Source organism: Notamacropus eugenii, chromosome 1, assembly GCF_028372415.1.
Source record: "Notamacropus eugenii isolate mMacEug1 chromosome 1, mMacEug1.pri_v2, whole genome shotgun sequence".
In the NCBI taxonomy this organism is placed as follows: Eukaryota; Metazoa; Chordata; class Mammalia; order Diprotodontia; family Macropodidae; genus Notamacropus; species Notamacropus eugenii.
In genome coordinates this window covers 756588578-756610548 of record NC_092872.1, presented here as the reverse complement: position 1 = coordinate 756610548, position 21971 = coordinate 756588578, and the positions used below count along the sequence as shown (strand labels likewise).

General features: G+C 50.0%; 2 protein-coding genes across 4 annotated transcripts in view; one reads left to right on the top strand and one right to left on the bottom strand.

The window, feature by feature from the left end:
- Positions 1 to 12365, bottom strand: part of GEN1 (GEN1 Holliday junction 5' flap endonuclease) — a 31921-nt gene extending 19556 nt beyond the window's left edge. The window contains exons 1-5 of one of the 3 annotated variants that reach the window (XM_072644244.1): positions 12260 to 12365; positions 9364 to 9568; positions 8583 to 8766; positions 7124 to 7300; positions 6255 to 6365 (exon numbers count right to left, since the gene is read on the bottom strand). In XM_072644244.1, coding sequence (XP_072500345.1) covers positions 6255 to 6365; positions 7124 to 7300; positions 8583 to 8766; positions 9364 to 9524 — 633 coding nt within the window. In that variant the 5' untranslated portion in view covers positions 9525 to 9568; positions 12260 to 12365. Of the gene's footprint in view, positions 1 to 6254; positions 6366 to 7123; positions 7301 to 8582; positions 8767 to 9363; positions 9569 to 9868; positions 10087 to 12259 lie in introns of those variants that run through there. The other 2 variants (XM_072644100.1, XM_072644167.1) reach the window with 2 other exon arrangements.
- A 105-nt stretch (positions 12366 to 12470) lies between these two features.
- The window catches only part of SMC6 (structural maintenance of chromosomes 6), a 50944-nt gene continuing 41443 nt past the window's right edge, over positions 12471 to 21971 (top strand). Inside the window, exons 1-2 of the mRNA XM_072643998.1 lie at positions 12471 to 12753; positions 21385 to 21515. The gene's annotated coding sequence lies outside the window, so the exon portion shown is untranslated. The remainder of the gene's footprint in view (positions 12754 to 21384; positions 21516 to 21971) is intronic.

Here is a 21971-nt window from a genome sequence, read left to right as displayed (position 1 = left end):
CTTGTGTTATCCTGATTGTATTTCCACAATACTTGAATTGTTTCTTTCTAGCTGCTTGCAATATTTTCTCCTTGACCTGGGAGCTCTGGAATTTGCCCACAATGTTCCTAGGAGTTTCTCTTTTTGGATCTCTTTCAGGAGGTGATCAGTGGATTCCCTGGATACTTATTTTGCCCTCTGGTTCTAGAATCTCAGGGCAGTTTTCCTTGATAATTTCATGAAAGATGATGTCTAGGCTCTTTTTTGGATCATGGCTTTCAGGCAGTTCCATAATTTTTAAATTGTCTCTCCTGGATCTATTCTCCAGGTCAGTTGTTTTTCCAATGAGACATTTCACATTATCTTCCATTTTTTCATTCTTTTGGTTTTGTTTTGTGATTTCTTAGTTTCTCATAAAGTCATTAGCCTCCATCTGTGCCATTCTAATTTTGAAAGAACTATTTTCTTCAGTGAACTTTTGAACCTCCTTTTCCATTTGGCTAATTCTGCTTTTGAAAGCATTCTTCTCCTCATTGGCTTTTTGTACCTTTTTTGCCAGTTGAGTTAGCCTATTTTTCAAGGTGTTACTTTCTTCAGCATTTTTGGGTCTCCTTTAGCAGGGAACTGATCTGCTTTTCATGCTTTTCTTTCATCTCTCTCATTTCTCTTCCCAGTTTTTCCTCCACCTCTCTAACTTGATTTTTAAAATCCTTTTTGAGCTCTTCCATGGCCTGAGACCATGGAATATTTATTCTGGATGTTTGGGATACAGAAGCCTTGACTTCTGTGTCTTTCCCTGATGGTAAGCCTTGTTCTTCCTCATCTGAAAGGGAGGAGATACCTGTTCACCAAGAAAGTAGCCTTCTATGCTCTTATTTTTTTTCCCTTTTCTGGGCATTTTCCCAGCCAGTGACTTGACTTCTGAGTGTCCTGTCCACCCCCACCTCACCTCCAGATCCACCCAGCCAGAGCTTGGGGTCTGAGATTCAAATGCTGCTTCCCAGCCTCAGGGCTTTGGGCAGGGGCAGGGCTGCTATTCAGTGTGAGATTAAGTTCAGGTGCTCAGGTGGGGGCAGGGCCGCCTCACGGGGCTCAGTTCCCTCAGAGGGTTTATGTGGAGACCTTCAACAATGGATCCAAGCTCCTGCCTGCTTTGGGAGCCCTGAGTTATGGGGACATCCAACTCCCCTCTCGACCCGCCAAAGAGACCCTCTCACTGACCTTCAGCACCTGTGTGTGGAGGGACCTGTGCCGCGCTGGAGATTCCGTTGGGAAGCCTGCTCAGATCCGCTCCTCTTGGTGCCACGTGGCCAAGGCAGAGCTGGGCTCTGCTCCGGTCCAGCGCGCACCTCCACTTTGTTGTTCTGTGGCTTCTGCTGCTCCTGAATTTGTTGGGAGTTCTTCTTTACAGGTAATTTATGGGCTATGGGTTTCAGAGCTAATATATGTGTTCAGACAGTTTTCAAAAGAAGAAATAAAAGCTATCTGTCATGGCGTCAGGTCATTTCACTTGTGTCCAACTTTTCATGCATCTATTTTCTCTTTTCTATTAAAGGGGCTGCCCCCTCCGACAACCTTTTAAAGAGGCCTATTCACTGAACGGGCATTACCTCGCTTTAAGTGAGCCCCTGAGAAGGCCAAGGTCTCCCACTGCATCCTGGGCCGTCTCCAGTCATGTTCATGGATGGTTGACCAAAGTGACATCACCATGATGTGGTCAAGTGTCAGTGTGTCCAGCTGTGGCTGATCAGACCAGCACGAGCCCAGAATGCTCTGCCACAGATGGCACAGATAGTCTATATGAATATTTGGGGTGCATATCCCAAATTCGCGCATCCTGTGTTTTCTTTGTGCTGTCTCAAGTCTGTTTTCTTCATAGAGCACAGCACCATTTCTGATGCGGGCACACCATGCTGAGTGGTCCTGTGCCAGTGTCTCCCTTGTCCCACAATCAAATCCAAAGTTTTTGGGAGAGGCATTGAGAGTGTCCTCGTATCACTTCTTCTGACCACCACGTGATCGCCTGCCCCATGTGAAATCTCCATAAAACTGTCTTTTTGGCAAGCGTACATTTTGCATTTGAACAACGTGGTCAGCCCATCATAGCTGTGGTCTCTGAAGTATAGTTGGAATACTTGGCAATTCAGTTCAAGCAAGGACCTCAATGTCTGGTACCTTATCCTGCCAGGTGATCCTCAGAATCTTCCTAAGACAATTCAAATGGAAGCATTTCAGTTTCCTGGCATGGCGCTGGTAGGCTGTCCATGTTTCACAGGCATACAACAATGAGGTCAGCACAGTAGCTCTGCAGACCTTCAGTTTGGTAGTCAGTCTAATACCTGTTCTCTCCCAAACTTTACTTTGGAGCCTCCCAAACACTGAGCTAGCTCTGGCAATGCTGCATCAACTTCATTGTCAATGTGTACATCCCTGGAAAGTACACTGCCAAGGTAAGTGAACTTATCCACAACATTCAAAACTTCTTCATTTGTTATAACCGATGGTTCCACATATGGATGATATGGTGGTGGCTGATGGAGCACCTGTGTTTTCTTGGTGTTAATTATTAAGCCAAAATGAGCACACACAGCAGAGAATTGATCCATACTTTGGCCACTGGATCCAGACAGCTCTGGAGGAGAAGTGAGGCTGCTGACCTTGCACATCCCTCATTCATGGTCTTCTTTGAGAACAAAAGACCAACACTGCTACTACTATTACTAATTTTTCATGATCCTATTTGGGTTTTTTCGGCAGAGACGTTAGACTGGTTTCCTTTTCCAGCTTATTTCACAGATGAGGGAACTGAAGCAAACAGGGTGAAGTGACTTGCTCAGGGTCACACAGCTAGTTAAGTATCTAAAGCTAGATCTGAACTCAAAGACATGAGTCTTCTGGATTGCAGACCTGACACTCTATTGACTGTATCACTGAGGCACCCAAAGTTATCTGGAGTCATATGAAAAAATGCTCTGAATCACTATTGATTTGAGAAATGCAAATTAAAACACCTCTGAGGTCCCACCTCACACCCATCAGATTGACTAAAATGACAGAAAAGGAAAATGCCAAGTGTGGAAGGGTGGTAGAAAAATAGAGACATTAATGGAGTTGGAGGAGCTGTGAACTGGTCTAATCATTCTGGAAAACAATTTGGAACTATGCCCAAAGGGCCATCAAACTAGGTATATTCTTTCTCCCAGCAGTACCACTACAAGATATGGACCAGGTGGTGCATTTATGGGTGACGGTAAGACCAAAGGGATGACCATCTCTGGGTGTCACTGGGGTGGGGTAGAAGAGTTTGAGTTATTTGAGCGGGAGTCTAAACATGCAGGCTGAAGTCCCCTAGTATGAAGGTGGGAGTTGGGGAGGACAGGACTGTGAGTCAAGTACTGAACTCAGTGAAGAAGGAAAGTGTGAAGACAGCAGCTACTTGTCATTCTCAGTGGATGCTATGACATGTTTGGGAGGCTGCTTGCTAACATACACACACATTAAGTATACGGGTACAAGTACAAGGCATTCCTTACACAAATGTTGACTTAACTGAACATATATGAATAGATCATGGATAGGTTGTGCCAATATAATAAAGATGATAATATACACTAAATTAATGTACTTATTCTGTGTCATGACAAACAAACTACCAAAAGATTACTTGATGGAGGCAAAAAAAAAAAATGAAATTGATCTAGATGAACAAAGGTTAAAAATATCAAAGGAAATAATAAAAAAAATTGGAAAGGAAGAGGACTCAATAGTAAGAGATACCTAACTATATTACACAGAAGCAATCATTAAAAAATTTGCTACTGGTCTAGAAAGGCTCATGAGTAGAGCAGAGGACAGGGACAGCACACAGAATGAAAGAGCCACGTTTAGAGCTAGTGCACTGGTGGTGAGCTGGGAACCTGAAGGACAGTTTATACAACAAGGACTTCACTCTGAGATCAATGCTGGGGCCCAAGATTCCACAGGCCTGTGATAAGATGAACTCCCACCGTGGGACAGAGAGAGGACAGCCTCAGAATGCATGCAGGCACAGCCTGTACAGGAATGTTTGGTTGGACCACGTTTATTTGTTACACCAGGCTTGCTTTTCATTTTTTAACTGGAGGTGGGGGAGTAGCTGGAAAGGAAAGGAAATAAATGCTTGTTAATGGGGGGGGGGGGGGAGGAGATAGAACATCTGTTTATTTTTAAGAAGTTAAAAAAAAAAATGTAAGTTACCTGAGGACCAGAGACCGTCTGCTTCTGCATTTGTCTCACCGGCACCGGGCACATATGGCATATGACGTGTGCTGTCAAATGTGCTGACAGTCTCTAAACCATAAGGATAACCCCACTACATGCAGGGCACACAGCCCCAACCATCCTGGATCTACAACCTCATGAGCCTGGGGAGCACCTTGGACCAGGTCTTCCCGACACCAAGACCGGGACTCTCCTGCTACCTGCACATCATGTTTGTTTAGTATGACAACCAACCCATACTGTAGGTTCATCAATGAAGCGGATGTCAGATAATACACCACCAAGAAAAGTGAAGTGATTTTGCATAATTAGCCATAATGGAATGTTCCTAAGCAAGAGCAAATCTGAAGTCACCAGGGGCAAAAGCAGAAAGTTCATGGGAAGGTGAAAAACAAAAAACAAAACAAAACAGAGGAAGCAACGAAGACTGGTATTCCATGAGGAAAAAGCAGTTCCCATATTCTACTAAATTTATGGAAAAAGAACATGAACCTAAGTTTCCCGCTCGTGACGTGGGCTCTACTTCTACCTCACTCTGCAGCATCCCTGAGACATGCTGGCCTGAGTGCGAGAGGCAGGCCAGGGGAACACCTGCTCCAGTCAGCTCTACACCAAGGTGGAGTCCTCCCCCTGCACCAAGGGCAGTCTGTCACCCCATTGAGTGACCCTCGAGGATCCCTGACAGGTCTGGAGAGAGAAGGAATCATCTCCTGGGAGAAGAGTTAATACGGATGAAATCAGAAATCATTTTCAGTGCTGAGGTAAGAATCATTAGAGACCTGACTCAGCAGCCTTCTAAAGCCGTGATGTCCACGCAGTCAAGTTGCATAACGTTTCATTAATGGCGTTGCTTACTTTGTGTATGGCACAGCACGCCTGGTGGACATGCCATTCATGGTCTGTATAGTTCTACTCAAATCACGTGCCACTTTGGGAGTGTGGGGGAGGGGACAAGGGGGCTGCTGATGCATCTCACCTTCTGGGATTCAGTCATTTAATACGTTTATTTGGCGCTTACTACGTCCCCTACACTGATCAGGAAGACGCAGCCATGGACCCCAAGGGGCTCCTGGTTTTGCCCAGCGGGTCTCAATGGGTGGTCCTGCCCGAGACCCTGTCAAGGCAGCCACGAGGACATTGGCACAATAACATCAAGACGTTATTTGCTTCTTAAAATGTTTCCCTTCCCTGCTCTATGACTGCGAGGCAGGATGTCCTTCATATACTTCAACCAAACACCACATCGCAGCTGACTGAATGCAAAAGCAGTTGAGAGCATGCAGACATCTCTTACCAAGCGAGACATTACAGAGATTGGTAACCCCACGTAAGATGATGCCATGCCCCTCGTTGTGGTTTTTGTTGCAGAAAAGTTATTTTTGAATAAAAACATCCTATTCATGTTAACCGATTTATCGTTGCCTTAAATGAATTAACAAGTATTTTTAAGAACTGACCCGTTTTAATTTCCAGTATGGTAAGTACTGACAGCAATAAGCCACAGGAGTAGAAGAGTGTAATGGTCCACAGACCAAAAAGCTTGAGAACCACTGGTTTTGTACATTCATTCAACACACCTTTATGGAGGTCCTACTGTACCATGTCAGGGAGTAGGGTTACAGAAACAAAAATGAAGATAGAGCCTGCCTTTGAAGGGCTGACTCCCTCCTGGGGTGAGTGAAGATGGGGCAGGTATACAGCTGTAAGCCAATATGAAACATGCCCAAAGCAAAGACCTGTGGGTCCTAGTCCTGGGCAGGTAAGGAGGGGAGCCTTGGCAGCAAAGGGTCTGGGAACCCACGGGGGCACCAAGCATGACCATTTTGTCATAATGTCTTCTCAGTCAATGGCAACTAAGAGTAAACCTAATGTGGGGGTCCATGACCATCTTCTATGTTAAAAGGTGCGCTCACACTCTGGCCTTTTGGGAGCTACCGGGCTGGTGCAAGACAAGCAAAGGGGCCATGGTGAGTTATCGTGTGAATATGGGGCAAAAACAACCATTTGTGGCTTACCTTTGGAAGGTAGTCACAGCCCAGCAGCACAGCCAGCCCAATCAGGGAGTCCCGATCCAAGCCAAGCTCCTCCTTAATTGAGGACATTGTATAGCAATCCACATGAGGGTCCTAAAAGAAAGGGAGTGTGCATGTGTTCAGTCTTCCAAAGAGCCAATATTCATAGATCCCTATGGATCTAAGTCTCCTTCAAAAATATTGTACAGAGCTGGCTGTACGCACATATGTGAGCATGGAGAAGAAACAAATAAAATCATAATGTCAGAGAGAGAAGGGAGGACCATCCTGTCCTGGGGCCAAGAGTGTCTACCGAAGGGGTCCAGAGCATAACAGCAGTAAAGAAGCCTCACTTCTCTAGATGAGGATGGTGAAGCCTGGGGGAGCAGACTAACCTGCTCAAGGAGGGTCACACACAGTCATGATGTGAGAGGCACATGCAGGCATCTTGGGCGCACAGCCAAGGTCCTTGTGGACCAGCTACTGAAGAACTTTCTGGATCATATAATCGACATCTTCACTGGCCTCTATCACTGCAAGGGCTAAAGACACATCTATGGAGAAAAGGGCCAAGCACGTGCAGCTGGCAATTTACTTGCACACTGTACCCAGGAATGGGCAGCTGAGGGCACCGGGGATGTGATTTCACTTGGACAGAGGACACCCAAACAGGAAGCTCTCTGACAAGGGACCTGCCTGCTGGGGGCCACACACCATGGCTGCCTATAGACCCATCTGGCTTGGAGGGTGCCTCAGGAGCTGGAACAACATGGAAAGCCACATATCCTTCCCACCCCCTCCATCTAAATCACTTGGCAATAATCAGTTTAAAAAACCAATTTTTGAAAACATACATAAAGAAAAATATGTACCTTTGTATTCATAGTGAAGTTCCGATAAACAGTTCGTGCCCCATAAAGGAAAGCGTCTCCGTCGCTGGTGAGACACCCATCCACGTAGCCATGGGCATCGAGATAAGCACACATGGCCTCAGCTTCTCCCGCTGCTTGAACCCATGGAATTCCCAAACACTCCAACATGTCGAGGCACTAAGAACAGAATCGGCTAAAGTCAGGGCCTGCTTTCATCAATCTGCCAATAAGCATTTATTAAGTGCCTCCTGTATGTACTAGCTTGTCTCCTGAAAGATACTTCTCCAGGGATTAGGACACCCAAAGAGGCAGCAATTTGTTAAGTTTAAAAGTTATCTTTTAAGAATATACAAACTCCAAATACAGAGATTACCGACAGATGATCTCGATCAGAATGACAGATGATAATACAGACAGATGATCTAGATGGATGGATGATAGAAAATATAGATGGATGGAGAGAATACAGATGGATGGTATGGAGAGAGGAACAGATGAGAGAAAGACTGACTGATGGATAAGTAAACAGGTAGTTTCCACAGTCTCTGAATGACAGTGACCTCAATTACAACATCATGTTCTTCCGATTCAATGTTAACACCTAAAGACTTCTCAATGAGCTTAGCACATGACCAGCAATCTTCCATTTCTCATGTCGCCATGACACTTGGACTCATGCTGTCCACCCACCAAGGGCCATGGTGAAAGCTGACTGATCATCTTACTGCCTTTTGCCAGAGAATACGCTCTAGGCGATGTTGGGTAAGTCTCTCGACCTACCCTAGTTTCTGACTCCCTCCCCATGCTAGCTCTGGGTGTTCTGGCATGAAAAAGTCAAATGCTCACCTAAAAGTTAAGGCAGGCAATCTTTGTAACAGTATAATTTTTTTTACACCACTGAATGATCACTAGGACCTGCTTCTGCCTCCTCACTTCTCTTTACCTAAACTAAGCCAAGGGGCTCAGCCTGAGAAGCGCATCAGCAGTGGTTGAGGTTGTTAGAAAGAGACCTTTTGTAACAAATGGAGTGGTAGGAAGGAAATTCCCCCAAAGGAAGAGTCGAATCCCTAGTATTAGACAGGAAGTGCCATGGGGTATTTGGTAGTAATTATGATTTTCTGTAATAACAACCGGCACATTCCCTGTTTCAGGTAACAGTATAAAAATCACGTCAAATGGAAAATACAGAGAAGTCTCATCCATATGGAGAAGGGGTTGCTTAGTGTAAGAAGCAGTAACCTTTTACCAGTTTAAGTACGAGAAGACAGACAATAATGCATCGAGCTTGACCAAAGCCCACCTTGCTCTGAGTCACCATCTCACCACACTGAGGCTCTCTTCAGTAGACAGATACCATGGAAAACTTGATGCTAGAAAACCCAATTTAGCAAGTGTTTTTCCCCAATGATCAGATGTGGGGGTCAGATAGGACAGACAGGACGCTGGTTTGGCTGCTCACCTCTTTTAAGATGGCTTTGAAGGAGGATCTTGTAGGCCTGTGGGCCCGGTTTTGGGGGGGCCCGTAGCGCACCTCATTCCTTTTGCTCATCACGTCCGCTTTCAGCTTGGGAGCGTCACCTTCCGTGACAAAGAGCAGTCTTACTCCCATTAAAGTCAGAGAGGAGACCCGAAAAAACAAGTTCCTGACCAGTACAAACAAGCTTAAATGAATGCTCCGAGGCTTTGCCCATCCCCATCAGATCTTCCTGTCCCTCCCATCCACTTGGCCCCAGGCATTCCCTGCTATCAGAGGTGCGGAAACCCGCCTCAAACAAGGTATCTCTTGACCCCTCCACCCCAGGAAATGGTTTTGGATCGACTTTATTTATACTGTAGATTCAGCTCCATGTGTCCCTGTCGTGTGCCCCTTGCAGCCTGGGAATGTTCCGTGTGTGTTCCTCACACAGGGCCCACCGTGGAACGGCTGTTTGTCCTTTGTTCTCGAAGAGGACCATGACATCAGGAAGCTAATGCCATGACCTCCAAGAGAACTGGATTGAAGTGAGGCAAGGCTGAGCAAAGCCACCAGCCTCACCTTCTCCAGAGCCATCTGGGTCCAGTGGCCAGGCAGATCAGGAGGACATAGAATTAGCGTGCAGTGAAACATTCACCTCTCTTCTCATATGTCATCTCCTGAATGAGGAGCAGGAAATCCAGGGGTGCCACACCCAATAGAACCAGTGAGACCTGAGAGCCATGGCCATGGTAGGCGGATGTGGGGACCACAAACCCACACGCACCTGAGGTGGGGCTTGACAATGGTGCCAATCATCTTTCTGACTGTAAGTGCTTCACACACCCAGAGACTCAGATCAACTGCAAGTGTTTTCCCCTGCAGGCTCCGGAGAGGGGTGTGCTGCTTAACAGGCTCCAAAATCGGCCACAGATCGTTCACCCCCATTCTGGTCTTCTTGTGCTGATCTCCAAGCACTGAAGGTAGGAAAGCTGTTTAACAGAAGTATTCAATGGTTCCAGATAAGAAATCTAGTCATCACTTGGAAAAGGTCATAAAAAGGAGGCAGGTGCCTTACCTCCCCTTTACTAGTGCTCAGTTAAAAAATTCAGCATAAATTCAATGATCGACAATTAAGACATTTCAAGACCATGGAGAACAGTGAACAGACATAAGAAAGTAGGACCTTACACCCCACAGTGAAGAAAGAGATAAGAGTAAGAGTAACCATGAGTCATCACTGGGACACATGGAAAGTGGCTGATAAGACACAATTTATCTGGTTCCCTTACCAGAAAAGCTCAATGGAATCCTTGCACCAACCAAGCTAGGTGAAGAAAGTCCTTCGTTAGTGTGAAAGGAGTAAGAGCCGGGGGATGACATGGAATGTCCTCGCATGGAAACGGGATTGAGGTTGCCCCACCCCCCAAAGGCCTTGGATCAATGACCAACTCCAACAAGGAGCCCAGCCAAGGCCGTGAGGAGGATAGAGGAGGGGAGAGGGAGCCCCTATCTCGGCTGCCCTTGGCCAGGGGATAACCTGGGGAACTGTTCTCATGTGCATCCTAGCAGTGCCCCCATAACAGTGGCTGCTGTCAGGGCGTCCATGTCGAGGGTCTGAGAACAAGGGGGCTACACAGGGGAAGGGCGGCTCAACACTCTACGAGGAGCCTGGCAGAAAGCCATCCCACACCTAAGAAGTCACTCAGGGCAGCTCTACGATGGAGGAGCCAGGAACTCCTGTGCCATAGGGCCTCTCCAACCTCATACCCCTGCTCCTCTGGGGGAGCCAGTACTTCTACTTGACTAGTTGGCTATTGCCACCATTCTAAAGGCTAATTAAATCCCCACCCCCACCCCCAGCCCTTCAAGGTCCTCAAGAACCCTGAGGGGAGGAAAATGAAAAGTCAATGCCCCAAAGCCACCTGGGCTTGGGAAAGGAGCCTCCATGAGTGCTTTCTCAGCAAGGCAGCTGCTTTCTGTGTCCCCTCTGCAAATGCTTTATTAAGGTCCCTTTCTCATGCCTTTCACTACCTAGCAGCCTTCTTCCCTTCCAACAGGCAGGCACCAGAGCCCTTGGTCAACACTTCGTGTCCACCAGCATGTCCACAAGGCTTTCTTCCCTGGACTGTGGCTGCAGGGAGGGAGCTGGAGGCAGGACCTGGGTCTAGGGCCGAGGCACGGACAGAGCACAAAAGGAAGCTAAGGGGTAGGGGGTGATGGACAGGGCCAAAGATACCAAAAGCAAACCAGCTGGTGGAGAAGACTGGACTAGATCCTCTCCTCCAAAAGAGATTTGGGGGCTTGAGGCAGAGGGCCGGCCTCACTGGAAGAGCAGAGTATTGATGAGGAGGAGGGTGTGCAGCCTGGTGGGAGGGAGAGACAGTTGGTCTCAAATGGAGATTTGGAGAGGAGCTCTTCCCCGGTCTCCCATCAGAGGAACAGCTTCACCCAGCAGCCGCTCCGCTACCAGCCTACAGCTTTTCACTTTCTCGGCCATACTCCTCAGAAAAGACCCGTCCACTTCTATCGCTCATTCCTCACTGCAGCTGCCTGCCGTCCTCATCACTGAAGTTGCCCTCTCCAAAAGGAGCACTCAGTCACTGGGGGTGGGAAACGTCTTGGCCGACCATCCCGAGTCCGGACCGCCTCTCCTCCTGGCCGCTCTTATGATCCTCTCCAGGTCTTCCTACCTGGCTCATTGCTCATGCTCAGTCTCCCGGTCCATCTCCTGCGCTCACACAGCGGCTCCCTTAGCTCGGGTTTACATCCCCTCTCCCCAGAGCCTAGACTGGACTCTGCCTCAGGGCCCTCCCAGGACGGGGCACCCCTACACTGTAGCTTGAGGCACACGGACCCAAGGCACTCTCAGCCAGGTCATTCCTGGTGCCCCCTGGATGAAATAGAGACTAGGAGCTTCTGAAGTCCTTGGCAAGCCCAGCCCAAGGGACATGACGGCCCTTCTGCGATCCAGCCAAACCCACACCTCGTCTTCCTGCTCCCCCTCCTCCTCCGTGTCAGGGCCCCTCTCTTCAGACACCCCCACAACCCTTGATGAAGGCATTGCTCGTTCTCTTTGGGTGTATCCTGCGTGTCCTTACTACGGTTCTGTCTCCCGTATCGGGGTAAAAGTGGCTGAGAGCTGGGATGCCTTCACTGTCACCTTGTATCCCCAACAGCGCGGGCCGGGCCGCTTCCCTGGATGGGGGACACAGACCACCAAGGGGGCAGTGCCAGGCAGAGGCCCAGGACTCCCAGAGGACGCTGCGGGCCGTGGCGAGTGTAAGGGGCATCCCTGGCACCATCTGCCGCAGGCAGGTCCGCGCACGGGGCACCCGGGCAGGGGCACCGGCTGTCACTCCCGGTAACCAGAGGCCCTTCACCCGCCCAAACCTCAGCCCCCTGGGAGTCAGACGTTCTCCTGGTCCAGCGTCCCTCCAAGCCGGGCCGGGCCGGGCTGCCCTCAGATAAAACCCGCAGGCCCTTCCCGGGCTTGGAACCTGGGCGGCCCTGGGCTCGCGCGGTCACGTGGTGCCGAGGGGGCGGGGCTCCAGGCCCGCGGCGTCCCCCCCCCCCCATCCCGGCGGCGAGGCCCGAGGCCCGAGGCCCGCTCTCGGCCGCCCCGTCACGCTCCCCCTCCCCCGGGGCGCCGTCCCCGCTCTCGGACCCCGGACCTCACTTACCCCCGGGGCGCAGTCGGGCGCGGGCGCGGAGGCCTCCGGACAGGGCCGGCGCACGCTTCCCCTTTCTAAATTGGCGCTGGCGCCAGGCCCCGCCCCTGCGCGGACGGGCGGCCCCTCCCGCCAATCGGAAGCGCCGTTCTCTTGCCCCGCCCCCTGACGGCCCGCCCTGTGGGGCGCAGGCGCGGTGTTGTCCCCGTCCGGCCTCGCTCGAGGAATCGCGGGACTCGCCCCTCCCCCGCAGAGGCTCGGGAGGGGGCCGGGCGCGGCGGAGCGGCAACTGCGCAGGCGCGGAGCGAGCTTCGGCCCCTCCCCTTCCGCGGGAGTTCGCTGCAGGATTTCTACCTCTCAGCCGCTACTCTCTGGGGCTCCGTGGGGAGCCTGAGCCGCGGGCTCTCGTGGGCGGGAAGGCCCGGGCACCTGCGCCACCCCCATCCCGGCGGCTCGGCCCCGCCGCCGACCTCCGCGCCGCGGCTCCTCGGGAGTCCTCCCGCCAGGTAGGAGCAGGGAGAAGGGGGGCTTGGGCCCCGGGGTCAAGTTCAAGTTATCCCGGCCGGGGCGGGTGGACCACGTACACTTAGGTGGGGATGGAGCTAGGCCAGTCCCGGAGTACAGCCTGAGAAAAGGCGCGGAGGGGGGACAGGACGGAGCCCCCCTCCCCCCGGGTGGGCCGGAGGGTCCGTGGCTCTTCGGGGGACTGGTGGGGCGGGTCTGCGAGCACGTAGTGAGCACCTGCTGTAAGTGAGGGTCCGTCAAAGGCAGTCCCGGCCCCTTGGGGGGAGCAGCCCCCTCCTGGAGGCTGGAAACAGCATGAGAAAGGCAAAGGCTGGGAGGGAGGGCTGGGCTTGGTGCTGATCGGGGCACCCCCCCCCCCACTTCTCTTGGCACAGATGGGAGGGCAGCGTCCTCAGCCCCAGGGGAGGTGTGCGGGGGCGGCAGGTCCCTGGCCTTGGGGCTTCGCCTCCTGCCTTATCACTGTTACACTGTGTGCTGTCCTCCCATCTCTGGCCACCGGACAGGTCCAGCCCCCATCCCCACCCCCAGGCCAGCCCCACCGGCCTTGTGGCTGCACAAAGCCCAGAATCTCGGGGGACGCTCCTCTGACAGTTGGGGGGCCCCCACCGCAGTCCCCTCCCCCATGCTCTTGGCCCCAAGCTGACAGTTGTCCCCCAAGGGGGAGTTTCTGCCCGACCTGTGGTGTAGGCTGGCCCTGCGGGAGGTGTGCGTGCTCCTGGCCCGCAGCCTCCCACTAGGAAGTGAAGGGGTCCCTGATGGTGAGAGCCCCGCCTAGGGGGGCCCCCCCGACCTTCCCTGCCCAGGGCCCCCAGACTATCTACTTCTCTCATCCTGCCCTGCCTCCCTTCAGCTCCGCCCCCACGGGCCCACGTGACTCGGGTTGTGGGCGGGGCCAAAGCTGGGCCAGAGAAGCTCTTCAGATTCCCTTAACTTTACCCCAGGCCCTGGAGACCTCCCAGGGCCACATTGGACCCAGCAGCTCGTGGTGCCGGGGCTTGGAGGAAATGGGCCTGGCGGGGTGGGCAGAGGGCTCGAGACCGCCGCCCCCTCGGCCTCCCCCTCGACCATGGGGTCTCTCCTCTGACTTGTCCTCTGCGTCCGAGGATTCTTTTTTTACAGCAGGACTGGGAACGGCTAGAATGGCCCTGGGAGGGTGGCCTCCAGAGCCCAGGAGGAGGGCCGGCTGAGCAGGGGGGCCGGGAGGGCCAGTGATGGCAGCTGGGCCTTCAGGGCCCAGGAGGAGGAGGGCCAGCTGAGCAGGGAGGCTGGACAGTGATGGTGGCTGGGCCTCCAGAGCCCAGGAGGAGGAGGGCCAGCTGAGCAGGGAGGCTGGACAGTGATGGTGGCTGGGCCTCCAGAGCCCAGGAGGAGGAGGGCCAGCTGAGCAGGGAGGCTGGACAGTGATGGTGTCTGGGGCTCCAGAGCCCAGGAGGAGGAGGGCCAGCTGAGCAGGGAGGCTGGACAGTGATGGTGGCTGGGCCTCCAGAGCCCAGGAGGAGGAGGGCCAGCTGAGCAGGGAGGCTGGACAGTGATGGTGGCTGGGCCTCCAGAGCCCAGGAGGAGGAGGGCCAGCTGAGCAGGGAGGCTGGACAGTGATGGTGGCTGGGCCTCCAGAGCCCAGGAGGAGGAGGGCCAGCTGAGCAGGGAGGCTGGACAGTGATGGTGGCTGGGCCTCCAGAGCCCAGGAGGAGGAGGGCCAGCTGAGCAGGGAGGCTGGACAGTGATGGTGTCTGGGGCTCCAGAGCCCAGGAGGAGGAGGGCCAGCTGAGCAGGGAGGCTGGACAGTGATGGTGTCTGGGGCTCCAGAGCCCAGGAGGAGGAGGGCCAGCTGAGCAGGGAGGCTGGACAGTGATGGTGGCTGGGCCTTCAGGGCCCAGGAGGAGGGCTAGTGATGGTGATGGCAATGGCGATGGTGGGCTGGGCCTCTAGGGCCCAGGAGGAGGGCTGGCTGAGCAGGGAAGCTGCACAGCGATGGTGGCTGGGCCTCCAGAGCCCAGGAGGAGGGCTGGCTGAGCAGGGAGGCTGGGCAGCGATGGTGGCTAGGCCTCCAGGGCCCAGGAGGAGGGCTAGTGATGGTGATGGCGATGGTGATGGTGGGCTGGGCCTCTAGGGCCCAGGAATGTTGGGGTTAGAGATCACATCAGCCAGGACTGCCTGTCCGGGTTGTTGTTCAGTTGGGCCTGATTTTCTGGGGCCCCATTGGGGCTTTGGCATGTTTTTCTCTAGCTCATTTGACAGATGAGGAAACTGAGGCAAAGAGGGTGAAGTGACTTGCCCAGGGGCACACACCAGGAGGAAGAGTCTGGGGCCAGGGGCCTTCCTGCCTCCAGGCCTGGTGCTCCCAGCATTGCAGCTCTCCTGCAGTCCACACCAAAGTGACCTGAATTGAGACAAGACCAGAGGCTACTGGCAGGGAGCGGGAGTGGGGGTGGGGTCTGAAAATCCTCAGGTCAGGGAAGAGGATGGAGAATTGATCCAGCTAGAGGACCTAGAGAAAAGGTTAGAGAAGCTGGGAATGCCACCCCTGGGGCTCCTTTTAAGTCTTCCCACTAGGGATTATAAATCCAGATTTGGTTTTGTCCAGAAAAGTACGTCAAGATGTGCTCACCTATCAGAATCCTTGGGGGAGTCGGTGCCCAAAAAATGAGCATCTGCTGCTTTAAATCTTTGGCAGTAGTTTAGCTGGAGAAAGATATAATAAAATAAAAAGTGAGTTTTATAATGTGAATTGCTTGAAATAAATGGGCCTTCAAAAATATAACGATATAGGATTTGTGATTGGCTCTGATACCATTTGGGCAGTAGGTCTAGGTGTTAGCAAATTAATTCTAGCCTCCTTTGAAGTGGACTATGTTCTTCTGTGGTGGGACTTAGGACAAGTGAAAAATTGTTCTGTTTGGCATTAAGACAAAGCGTTGGGAAAATGTGATCTAGCTCCATTTATCCCTTTGTAGTATGGGTAAAAGTAGTGTGCCTGGCAATAATTAGATAATTCAGATGGTTTTTAAATCTGGGTTCTTGTGGGTTACATATATACCATTTTTGAAATGACATCATACATTTGTTTGAACTGTTCCTTTAGAAACACAACAGGTAATTGTCGAGGTCTAGGGGGTGCTGAGAACCCCCAAATTCAGGAGCAAACAAGACAGGTCCTACCTCAAATGGATTTGACCCAAGCCTTCTTTCCGTCAGAGGCAAGGTTCGTTGAGACATAGGTTGGAGGTGGGTGAGATTTTAAGAATCCTCATTATTGGCTGAGTTTTAAGAATCTGAGCATTTGTGGTTCACAAGTTGTACTGACTTGTATTGACAAACGGGCCAGACTTATGGATTCAAGCACTTTAATGGAGGCAAGATGGACCTTTTTATACACAAGACTGTGGGAAGATGACTGTGATCTAGGAATGGCCAGGTAGTGCGGGGACAGATAGAATCGAGTGGTGGTCTAGGGTGGGGCCAGGTGCAGACTCTGAGGACCACAACCGAAGAATTCACTGGGCCATGTGGGAAAGGCAGGAGCTTTTAGGGCTTCCTATCCAACCCCCATCAGGAATGTTCATGTTCTTGCTGTGAACTTGACCTCAGAAATTGCTCTGAGAAGTCCTCGTCTGTGCACTGCAGAATTTTAAGATCTTCCAAGCCCTGCGGATAGAACAAGGTATTTTAACCACAGTGGCTAATCATGTTTAGCCTGGCACATCTTGAACTGACCTCCAGCTAATAGCTGTGACCCTAAGCCAGAAAAGCCTTGTATACATACATGTATGTATGTATGTGTCTGTTTTCCCCAGTAATTATCCTGTGAGATTCAGCTGCCATTTCATTTGGCCTGTGGATGTATTCTTTATTACTTGGTTTGTCAATGAAATGTGTTTTGTACTGATGCCTTTCCAGAGGCCCTGTGGCAGAGAAGAAATGGTTTTATGTAAGATAATTTGGAAATACATTTGCTAAATGAATATTATCTGGTTAATATTTAAAGTTTTGCTTTAAATTCATGCTATTTTGAATGTTATTATATGTTTTTAAATTTCCTTATATTGTAAATTCAGGGAAATCATTGTTTATGACATGCAGTTAAGGAAGTGGTTTTATATCATTAGAGACTTTAAATGTTTTTGATTTGGATCTTGTAAAATTATTAATCAAGTTTTTGGAGACTACTGGCATAATGTTAAAACCTATGCAATTGGGCATTTTATTGTGAATTATGAAGTTATATCTAAAATGGTCTGTGGTGAAGTTACAACTTTAACCAACTTAGTCTTAACAGATCCCAATTGTAGAGATTTTCTTTTGTTAATGTAATGTGGTTTGGGGTTGCTGGGAACCTTGAAATATCTGGGTACAAGGTGATACCTGCCTGGAATGGATTCACACACTCAAACCATCTTCCAGTCAAAGGGCACAGGTGAGATACTTGGGGAATCTGCAGCTGGATGAGAGTGAGACTGATACTTGTGATAAAAAAAGGCTGGTAAAGAGACCGGGATGGGCTGAGTGCCAGAGTGAAAGGTATAAAGGAGTCAGGGCTGGGTCCTGAGCCAGGGAAAGGACTGTCCATTATCTAAGTGGGTGGGGTGGGCCAGAGGCACCCATGATCTGGGCTGCTGAAGTGTATGGCAAAATTGGGGATCCTATCACCCCATCAAAGATACAATCCCCATCTGTTAGTCTGCAAGTCACTGCCAGTCTCTTCTGAGAGATTATGTTTGACTGTGTGAATTTACAGAGTACAGTTGTTTGATTGAGTGCTTTTAGACCTGGATGAGTTTAAACTGGCTGAGAAGTACAGTGTGCAAAAGAAAACAATGTTGAGTGATTTTGGAAGGCCTGATTCGTTTTCATTCCGAGCTGATTTGTTGCAGTAACATGAAAATAGCAAAAACCTTATTCAGCCTCAAGCTACTAAAAGTCAAATCTCCTGAGTCTGAGTCAGATTCCAGCTGCGATCATTGGGAGTGGCATCTGGAAACTGCCACAGACTTGGGCTAAGTCTCCTGACTCGATTTCCCTGCGGTGATATTTCCTCTCAAACAGAAAGTTTTCCCACTGAACTGAGCCAGCCTGCTGTGATGTTATGTCAATACCAGCTGGCTGCCTCTATGACTCTGACCTGCCACTGATGCCAAGTCAGGGAGTATTATTTCCCTTAGGATATCTGTGTAATTGTGGCAGGTGGTCAGTAGAAAATATGGATGCAGTATTCAACCTTTATCTCAGATATGGCTGAAATGCATCCAAGTGGCTATAACAGGATGCAAGTATGTAAGATTTCAGTTATTCCACCGAAGTTACAGCCTGCCATTTATTCCGTACAGTGAAGACCACCAGTACTTGGGCTTGTCCTCTGCCAAGTGGTAGTTCTGTGTTGTGAGCAATGAAAACCCCAGATAGTCTCTGGGTGATGAATCATCAGTTTACTAATTAGGCTAGCCAACAATCAATAAATTGATGGTCTCATTGATTTCCTCTGGCAACCGAAGGCCCCAAGAAAGACCCTGAAATGCCTTAAATCCCTTCTGAAAGGGAGCTCAGTTCCCTGACAGGTGAGCCTGCCCCCTGAGGGGTGGGCATTTAGTGAGGAGGTGGGTTCAAAGGCTTCTGCTCCTCTTGTTGAGAGTGTGACTTCATCTTGAGAATACCAACCTCGAGGTATCTGAGTAGGGGAGGCCATTTCCACTCCTTCATGTGTGGGGTCACCCTACACTCTAACGTAGGGGATCCAGGACTGGTGTATCTTTCCATAGCCAAAGGCTTGGGACTCTGTTTATAGACTAAACAGAAATTAGGACTCCTAGCAGGATGAGGTCTTCAGAGACTAGGGACCTTAACAGGAGTTGAGCCTTAAAAGAAAAAGGGTGGATCACAAATTAATAATTAGTCATTCATAACATGGCATAATGTTCGTTTCTCTCCCTGTCTGTGTGTAAGATTAGGTCCTTGAGATAAACTCAAGTACATAGAGCATGCTCTAAAAATCGAGGGAAGCCTGTAAGCTGTAACTTAAATATATGCCTCCATGTTTAGAGCAGGTTTTTAAGTAGTGGTCTATCTGGGTGAAACATCTAGTCCATTTGAACATTCTCAGCCACGGACCATGTGAAATTATTTACTTAATCTTTTTGCGTGCCCCGTCCCGGGTATTTTGTTACAATGGGAATAAAATAAGTATCTCATTGTGGCTGTTGGACTTAGGCCAGAAAGTCACCGACTCGCAGAAGGTGTTGTTCCTCTGTGCTCAGATTCTAGCAGCGTTTCTGGAGGAACGGATGGACAGCTGGAGTGAGTGAGTGAGCAAATGACTGAACTGAACCTTTCTTGAGAAAGCAGCAAGATGAGCTGCTTCTGACTGTCCAAACGAAGGCCTTGAGCGCGCTTTCATAGCAAGTGTGAAAATTGGCTTCATTTGTGTTTGCAACTGCAGTGTTCATTTTCTGCACAAATCAGGCAGTTTAAGAGAGCTCATGAGGTCCTAATTTCTCAGTTAGAATTGGAATGTCTTACGTATATCAATATAATGACTTGCTAACTTAGATCATAGAGCAGTTTTAGGTAATAAATCTGAAGGTCTTTCCCTTTGTGGGAATCAAATCTGGGGTGAAGAATGAAGGCCAGTCTAAAGAAGTTAAATGATGCTGGAGTTAATGCCGATTTATAAAGCGCGCGTAACCTTGGCTTCTGTGTCCAAGTGGTAAATAACCTTGGCTCACATATCTGTAAGGACTCACTCTACCAGTCAGATCCTCATAGTGTCTTTTGGGTTCTCCTTTCAGCTTGTTCTTGTCAGGGTCTAAGCCAAATACCTCATTTCAGATAAAGAAGAGAGCAGGAGAGGGGTGTGGGAAAAGTGCACGTAGGGGTTCCTCATTGGATGTTCTTCATGTAACTCTTGCCTTCTAATCAAGGTTAGGGGTGACTTAGTCTCCAGAAAACTGGGGGAAGCTGATTGCAATGTTTTAAGTTTTCTAGCCAGGATCACTAGAGGTGACTGGGTCTCATGAAGCCCCTAGCCTTCCTTAAATATCTGAGAGGGGCATGTTCATCTGCTCCTGAAGGCCAGTCCACATACCATCGAGGGTTGCCTCGGTTTGCTGGGGAGGTCTAAATGATGTTCTGTCAGGCCAATCTGGAGGAAGCCACACCTGGGTTTAAAAGGCCCTCTGGGCCCTCACTCCGAGTCTTGGGTTATTGAGAGACACCAGTGACTTCAGTTTACTGGTTGCTCTTAGCCTAACTAATAAGTTGATTGATTGTACATGGATCTTCATCTCTCAGCATTTCGTTGGTGACATTTCCTGGTGTAGCTCAGGCATTGGAGCTGGTCTGATGCTTTTTGTAGCCAGAGTTTAATTTCTACAAAATGATAATGGTTGTAGAGATTGTGTGGTGCACCCTGGCATCTTGGTGAACTTTTCATTTGTTCTAGGTTAGGGCCTCAGCACTCTTATCTCAGAAACCAATGGACAGTAGGAATTTTGCTGTTTCCTGGCCCCTTGTCTCTCCCCTTCTCAATCCCAGGCCCACCATCACCAACTGCTGGTGCCTTCCCCTCTGTGGACATTGCATTGTGAGCATGGTGCCTGGCACACAGACTCATTTAATACATTCTTGTTTCTCCCAGAATTATTTCTGTTGTAGAAAACATACTTGGAGATAAGTGCCCTAATCAGAGTCTCTGTCTAAGGGTGCCATCTTAGGTACTTGTATGTTAGACAGAGCAGAGGAGGAGAGGAGAGGACCAGGAGGAAATAGATCTGGAAATCTTTGCAGGCAATCCCTCCATCCAGCCAGTCATTCCGTGGCCAAGAACAGGGGGGGGTCAGACTTAACCTGAAGAGGGGAGCAGCACGAAAGCATACATAGAATCCTGGGAGAGGGAGAGATCATCATGTTGGCCTAGGAAAGCACCTATTAATGTTACGTTCTATCATATTTTTATGCATTTTTTTAAGCATTTCCCAATTATCCTTTTAATGGTACTTCATTTCTTCCAACTTAATGTAAAGACAATTTTTTAAATCAGATTTCAGGTTCCAAGTTTTTGTGCCTCCTTCCTTCCCCTCCATCCTCCCTAAGACAGAAGGTAATTTGATAAAGGTCCTTCATGGGCAATCATGTAAAACGTAATTCCACATTGTCCCGCTGTGAAAGAGGAAACAGAGCAAAAGGAAAAAAAACCCAAAGAAAGTGAAAACGGTCACTTTGATCTGTGTCTGTAAGTTCTTTCTCTTGAGGTGGATGACGTTGTCTGGCACAGCCTTTGGCATGTCGCCAAAGAATAGCCAAGTTGTTCCCTGGTGATCAGTGGGGCTGGTCCTGGGTCCTAGTTAGGTTTTAATGTGGCTCGTGTTTGACCCTTCTCCTTTAGAGCATGGAATGGGTTGGTCAGTCAGGGAACATTGCTTGGGCGCTGCTCGGTGCCAGTCCTCCTTCCCCTGGGAGGGACAGCCCAGTGAATGGACTTCAAGTTTCCAGCACTTAACAGAACCCAAGCTGCGGACCAGTCACAGGCTTGGAAAACGCACTTGCTTCAAGTTGGACTTCCTTGTAGTGTGTGTTTGCTTTACAAAGGCCTGCATTTTTAATAAGTTAATTTTCTCCTGCAGCCCCTAAATCCAGACCTGTTTGACTGGGACAGCCTAGGAAGAGGACCCCAGTGTAGGCTGGGAACTGCTCTGAGGAAGAGGACGGATGAGGGATTAGAAGCTTCGCCTGATTCAGGATTACCTTATAACTGGTAAAAAAAAAAAAAAAAAAGACATAAATCCCCATTGATTGCTGGCCAGGGGTTCAGAGGTACACTTCCCCTTCATTTTCTACTCACTTGACCAGCCTTCAGTCTCTGGGCAGGAAGATTCAAGCCCTCAAGATACTGACATTTTCTTAGGGAGGCTGAGACAATTTGATGTTGGGGTCCCCCCACCATGTATCACAAATAGGTCTCCTGAGGGAGGGGTAGGGCTAGGAGTGTCATTGGCAGGAGGGATGCCCTGCCAGGAGAGCTGCCAGCAGGTGGGCTGAGGCTGGCTAAGCTGCCCAAGGCTGACTCTGTCCCCAGTGTGAAGGACTTCCCCACTGGGGAAGTCATTGTAGCTTGGCGGGGGTAGCAGAGTGCTGTGGTGAGGTCTGGGCTTTAGGAGGGAGACAAGTAGGCTATGGGGAGAAGAGGTAGAAAAGGAGAGTGCTAGTCCAG